At 43.5% G+C, this 6,596-nt stretch overlaps 1 protein-coding gene across 1 annotated transcript in view; it reads right to left on the bottom strand.

Moving 5' to 3' along the window:
- Positions 1–6,385, bottom strand: part of Morc1 (MORC family CW-type zinc finger 1) — a 147,331-nt gene extending 140,946 nt beyond the window's left edge. The window contains exons 1-3 of the mRNA XM_050149095.1: positions 6,356–6,385; positions 6,212–6,288; positions 3,049–3,102 (exon numbers count right to left, since the gene is read on the bottom strand). Coding sequence (XP_050005052.1) covers positions 3,049–3,102; positions 6,212–6,288; positions 6,356–6,385 — 161 coding nt within the window. The remainder of the gene's footprint in view (positions 1–3,048; positions 3,103–6,211; positions 6,289–6,355) is intronic.
- Positions 6,386–6,596: the final 211 nt, after the last annotated feature.

Raw genomic sequence — 6,596 nt, 5'->3', positions numbered from 1 at the left:
GACCATATTTATATATATATATATATATATATATACATACATGTACAAAGGAAATGAGTTCCTTTGCAATGGTGGAGGTGGAGCCCCAGGCTCCATATGTACTGGGAAAATACTTTACCCATCCCTCAAAAAGTTAATAAAGGATTTCTCTAGACTGCAAGTAGGCAAACTATTGACTACGGATAAAGTCTGACTCACCAACTGTCTTAGAAATAAAGCTTTATTAGAACACAATCGTACTTGTTCATATTAGTACTGGCTATGGTTTTCTTAGCCCTACGTTGGCGGAACAGTCATTTCAGCGGAGGCTGGACAGCCTTCAGAGACAAACAGATTTATTTTCTGACCTTTCACAGAGAAGTGTTCTGATTCCTGCTCTATGAGATGCAATTACCAGTGATTTTCCTGCTCTTTCTTTTTTCCCTTATTTTCTCATTTTTTAAAATACATAGCTATTTCTTATATTTATAGAAGTAAAAAAAAAAACCATAAAGCAAAGGAGGAAGGGCCCCAAGATTCTGGCTTCCGTATTGGGAGGGAGAGAAGAGACACAGACCATGAGGTCTTGGCTGATGAGGGAGAATGCGTGCTGAGGAAGAGAGAGTCTGTGAGGAAGGAGGGGGCTGGGACACCTGTGCAGATGCTCTTGTCTACTCACACAGTCACAGAGGAGACTGAGTACTGTAGCTGGTAAAACTAGTGATGGAAAACCCATGTTCCTCCCGAAATATCCATCAGTCTCAAACCACAAACCACACCAAATAAGCTGGGAGGCAGCACACTGCCTTCACTCTGCTAGCCTGGTGGAGAGCTGCGGTTGCTTTTTCCTGGAGCTAAACATACTTTAAAGGTCCTGTTATATAGAAATTCTGCAAGAATCCCTACCCTTTCTTAGGGATTTCCTACCCATGAAACACACACTGAATGGGATACTGAGTTTTGAAAAGTCTCTGCTATTCCTTGATTACAATCCGGTATGCAGGTACCAATGTTTCCACTATACCATTGTGCCTTTTACTAAGAACCATGGACACATTAGGTACTCAGTAAATGCCACGGTCCTGAAGTCAAATGTTTGCTGGGTTTATTGTTTGGTGTTGCCTTTTTGTGTGTTAAATATCTAATACAGGGCCAGGCACATGAGAACAAATATTCTACCACTGAGTCTCCCAGCAGAAATGGAAGACTTTAAAGAAACAGTTTTGTTTATAGAGGAAGCCCGCTAGGTATTTTATATAGTTTCTGCCTCTGCAGATGTCCTCTTTGGATCATCATTGCACTAGGACATCTCCAGAAGTCCCTTCCTATGTTACTGCCCTTCCTCCCTCCTTATACAATATTCTTTTATGATACGTAAATCCTACTCTTTACACACACAGGAAATCACCGACATCTTGAACATAATGTAAAATAATTTATTAGATTAACAGGGAAGCATACAAAAACCTTCAGAAGGCTGACGGGGAATCGTAAATAAAATGTTAAAAGTATATTTTCTTTTGATGGAAAAATACAGCATCTAAGCAAGCAGTGTCTGCCAAAGCCAGGGGGAAAAGGCCAGTGTGGGATGTCTGAGGCAGAAGGGAATAAAGCAAGACTGAAGGAACAGCCAGCCCCTAGAAGATACTTGCCACCACTGTTCTTTATCCACTGATCCCCAGAGGAATGGGATCTAAAGGGTGCCATTTCCCCCACTACTTCAAAGAAAAGTAGATGACCTGGACTTTTCTTTTTAATTATAGTCTCCCTTCTCTTGCTTCTTCTCAGAGAGAGAGAGAGAGATTGTGCATGTCCACATGTGGTGCATGGTGGGTGTGCAAGCGCATGTTACATGTGTTCGGGCAAGTGAAGTTTGGAGGAAACCTCAGATGCCATCTTCATCAACAATATACATCTCTTTCAAGAAAAAAAACTTATCACCAGTTAGGCTAGACTGGAGGAATCCTGCTGTTTCCTTCTCCTCTTTAGCATGGGAATTACAACCGCACCTGGGAACCAGGCATTGTTATGTGGACTCTGGAATCCTCTTGCTCGCAAGGCAAGTCCTATTACTGAACAAGTTCCCTGCACCCCTGGCCAGCTGCCTATTGCTACTTGGACCTTCTTATCTTCCTTTTCTTTCTAGACTCTGCAAACTTTCAGACATGGGATGGAAGTAGCCACACCATGGTGTTAGAGGTTCACCGAGGCAACTCTGAACTGTTTTCAGTCAGAATCTAGTGGGGTGGGGTCTTCTTGTAGGGGCATCAGCCACGAGAAACTACAGAGAAGCCAACCGTGGTGATTGTTGGTCCTGGCCCCATCCCTCATAGCTCCTGACTTGAATTCAGTGCCCCTTGTCTGAAGAACAGCTTGTTATTTTCTTATTTTGCTTTCTGCCTTACACAGAGAGAGAGAAAAAAAAAAGTGCTAGCAGATTTCCCCCTTTGGTGCTGGGAGGAATTCCCAGGTAGCTGGCTAATTACTGCTCTCTGTGTGTGCTCTCGGAAAGACCATCTTATTTCTAAGTTTCGAAATGAGAGACAAAACTCAAGAAGCTGATATGTTATCAGCTAGTGACAGGGAATTTAGCTACCCCATTAAGAATCTCCATCTGACAACATTAGGCTGTGTCTTGCATAGACTTTGCCACAGAGAAGGTGAAAGCGATTTTTCTTTTAACAGAAGAATAGAAATATAATCAAGTCAAAAAAAAAGAAATATAATCAAGTCAGTATTCAACTAAGCTGAGAAAATGGAGGCCTGAGCTAGGTTTCCTGGTCTGTTTCCACAATCCCAACACTGAGACAAGAAAATCATGAATTTGAAGCCAATCTGGACTCTACAGGAAGCTTGGGGAAGCCTGGACTGCATAACAAGACCTTGTCTTCACAACAGCATAGACTATGGGTGCTGCAGTGACCAGCGGAACCTTCCAAATCAGCACCTCACACTCATAATGTCCTCACGCCACTGGAACCAGGGCTCAAACATAAACTGATTTCAAACATTTGTTTGATTATATTTGTTTCTTGAAATTCCCTCCATCTTTGTTCACAAAAAGCTTACCTTGCATTGTCCAGCAGCTCAGCCAGTGCTCCAAAGAGGAAACTGTGAGTTGTGCTAATAGGGAAAGAAAAGGAGATGAGAAAGGTGAGGCAGGTGTGGAAGCAGAGTAAGGTATAAGATACAGGCAAATGTTCTTCCAGCACTTGGAGGGCTAAAGGGTGATCTGTGGGTAAACTCAGGCTCCCTTCAGGATAAGGAGTTTGCTTTGCATTTCCCGGCGTGGACATTTCACACAGCAACATTAGCACATCAGGGGAAACCCAGCTTGCAAGTTTCTCTTTATGTGTAGATTTGGTTCCCCACACCCACACTGGCTGCTATAAGTGCCAGTAATTCTAGTTTTAAGGGGTCTGATATTCTTTTCTGACCTCCCTGGACAAATAAAAGACACAAGTACAAATTATAAATATATATAGATATATATTTATATATTTAAACATATATAGGGAGATACATAGATATAGATTTTCTGAGACTGGGTTTTTCTGTGTAGCCCTGGCTGTGCCAGAGCTCAATCTGTAGAACAGGATGGCCTTGAACTCAGAGATGCACCTGCTTCTGCCTCCTGAATGCTGAGGTTAAAGGCATGTGCCACCACCACCTGGCTATTTATAGTATCTTGGGAGTTAAAATTTAGCATATAACCAACCTGACAGGAAAACACAGTAATTCCAGGCAAATATTATAATACTACACTATGTCACTGGCTGTTCAAAGTGTAAAATTTCCGACCCAAACTGCCATGAGAATTTCTGTGCTAGTTCATTCAAGAGAATTTTATAAGTGATTGACATGTTCCTCCATAGAACCTTTTTGGAATTCAAGTCATGATCTAGACGGAGGTCATGGGGTACACAGAGAACACACAGGTAAGCACATGAACACAAAGCCAGCCTTCCAGACCTTGGGCAGGGCTACCTTCACAGTAGTGATGGCAAAGAGTGCCTGCAAGGGAGAGGCAGATGGTCACCAAAGACACTCCTCACCTGTGACACCTCATCTTACCCCGGAAGATGAGAACTCTATGCTTTGAAGGGCCAGAGTGGAAACTCTCCAGACAGGCAAAGATTTCAAAACAGAAAAGAGTGACAGAGACCACACTAGACCTTTGAAGGATACAGAGACCTGGCTAAAATGGCGATATGTCTGGGGGGGGGGGAGGTCATAGGGAATTCCTGCTGCAGCAGAGAAGGGTTTGTACAAGCCTTCATGCAAGTGGCTAGCACCAAAGTATGTTCTCATGAACGGCCTTTCTCTCCAGTTCACTTTTCAAAAGCCTAGCCTGGAAGTTTAGAAAGCACAGGCCTAGGAGGAGCTAGGGGTTGGAAGCACAGCACCAGTTAGGAGGTTATGTGGGGGTGGTGCAGATGAGAGATGATGCGGCTTGGGCCGAAGGCAACGGCAGCAAGGATGAAAAGAAGAGTTGCATGTGTTGGCCCTAGGGTGTGTAGACTAGATATTGAGTATAGAAATCCCAGAACTTGAGAGCCTGCGTCAGGAGGATTTCAAGTTTGAGACCACTCTGAGTTCCACAGCCAAATTTTATTTCAAAAAGCAAGCAAAAATATTTTACTCCCGTGTTTATGGATGGAGATTTACCAGGGAGTTGAGAAGATGCCACCAGTCTGTTGCAGAATTTGGGTGGCATCGTGCTGTCATTGTATGTGTCATTCTGTCACCAGCTGAAAACTTAGCTGCGGTCATTGGTATCTCAGGGTAGGGTGTAAGAAAGTGAAGCTGGGACTTACAACAACAGCCACAAACTGTACACAACGAAGGTGGGGGGCTCCTCCGCCATAAAATTCTGTCTCTGTAGCTCTGGCTCACACTTCTTCTTGAACTCACTCCAAACTGTTTCATTCGTCCTTAAGCTACTGGACCCATTCTCCACAGCAGATAAATATCTGCTTGATATCACCTACTCTCTGCTACCTTAGAAGCACGCAGATTGTCCTACACAACATGGCCGCCCTTCCGGGCTTTCTCAATACCTCCATCCCTGTGATTCAAACATGTTCCATCCATCATATCAGTCAGTACTTTCAGGAAATACAAATGACTAAGTAATTTCTAAACACCAATCACCCCATATGAATTGCATAACACTCTCTGCGGCCCTGTGCCGAACTTGAAGTGACAAATAACACAAAAAAAAAAAAAAAAAAAAAAAAAAAAAACACAGTCTCTTGTGCCTGCAATCTGACTACAGTAGCCTTCCCTCACCCATGGTTTGGCTCTCTCTGGGTTTTTATTACCCTTAGTTTCACTCCAGAAAATAATGATTGGAAAGTCCCAGGAGTAAGTTAACCGTAACCTAAGTAGGGAACCAATCTAAGTCACATCATGACCTTGCTTTGCTCCATTTCATCGTAGTGTGTGGTTGTAACTAGTCTACATTATTGTTCCCTAGCTACTTCATCAACTATATGGCAGGCACATGCATTGGAGGAGCTAAAGATATAGCAACATATACAGGCTTATATCTTCATCTGTAGTTCCATAGCACCCCAATGTCTAAACATGCACTTGGGGAAGCTGTCAATAGCCATAGTTAAGAATGGACTGTACTATTTCTTTCCAATGTTTCATTTTGTGTGTAAAGGTGTTTTGGTGCATGCCTGGTGCTTCGGTAGGTCAGAAGGTGGTGTTTGGAGTTACAGAGGGTTGGGTGCCGTCCAGTGGAGGCTTTAGATTGAACCCAGGTCCTCTAGAGACGCTGCTGGTCCTCCCAACTGCTGAGTCATCTCTCTAGCCAGACTGTACCGTTTCAATTAGCAGTTAGTAAGAGGGTGCCAAAGAAATCTGACCCTGGCAGAAAAGAGAAACTAGCCGATTATTGTCCACAGACGGGAACTACTCTGTAAAGCAACATGAGTATTTACAGTGTCTTCCAGAGCATTGGAACAAGAACAGAAAGGATGGGTAGGTGGTTCTAATCTGCTGGCCAACATTTAAATAGACTTATTAAGTGATAAAGGTGGGGCCATCTTTCCACTTGGTTTTAACTGAACGATTCAGTCCCCTGGAATAGCGTTATTACTTTCCCTGAAAGAACTACACGCAGTATAAATACATTCTTAAATCTGTCCTACTAAGTTCATTAGGCTTTTGTTTTCCAATTGAATATGAAAAACTACCCCATTCCGACCCCTCCTGGACTCACGAGTTTGCGTGGATGAAATCCAGATGTAGCTTAGCCCTCTGCAGTGAGGCATATTTGCTCATTTTCTCAAACACGACCTGTGGACACCAGAAGACACTGGCGCCTGGTAGGAAACTGTATGCCCACACCCACGCACTGGCTCACTTGCAGAACAAGAGCTCGAGAGAGACGCATGCGCAGTCTGGAGTCCTCCACGTGAAGCCAACCTCGTGCTATGGTTCCTCTCTGGGAGGGTCTTGGTTTGGTTTGGTTTGGTTTGGTTTGGTTTGGTTTGGTATGGTTATATTTTGAGACAGAGTTTCATTTCATGGTCCTGAGTATTCTGGAACTCACTACGAACTCCAGGTTGACCTCAAACTCACAGAGATCCACTTTCCTCTGTCTC

This window comes from Alexandromys fortis, unplaced genomic scaffold (genome assembly GCF_014885135.2).
Source record: "Alexandromys fortis isolate MF-2015 unplaced genomic scaffold, M_Fortis_MF-2015_v1.1 scaffold_4, whole genome shotgun sequence".
Taxonomy (NCBI): Eukaryota; Metazoa; Chordata; class Mammalia; order Rodentia; family Cricetidae; genus Alexandromys; species Alexandromys fortis.
The sequence above is the reverse complement of the archived record's forward strand: the minus strand, read 5'-3'. Positions and strand labels throughout refer to the sequence as shown.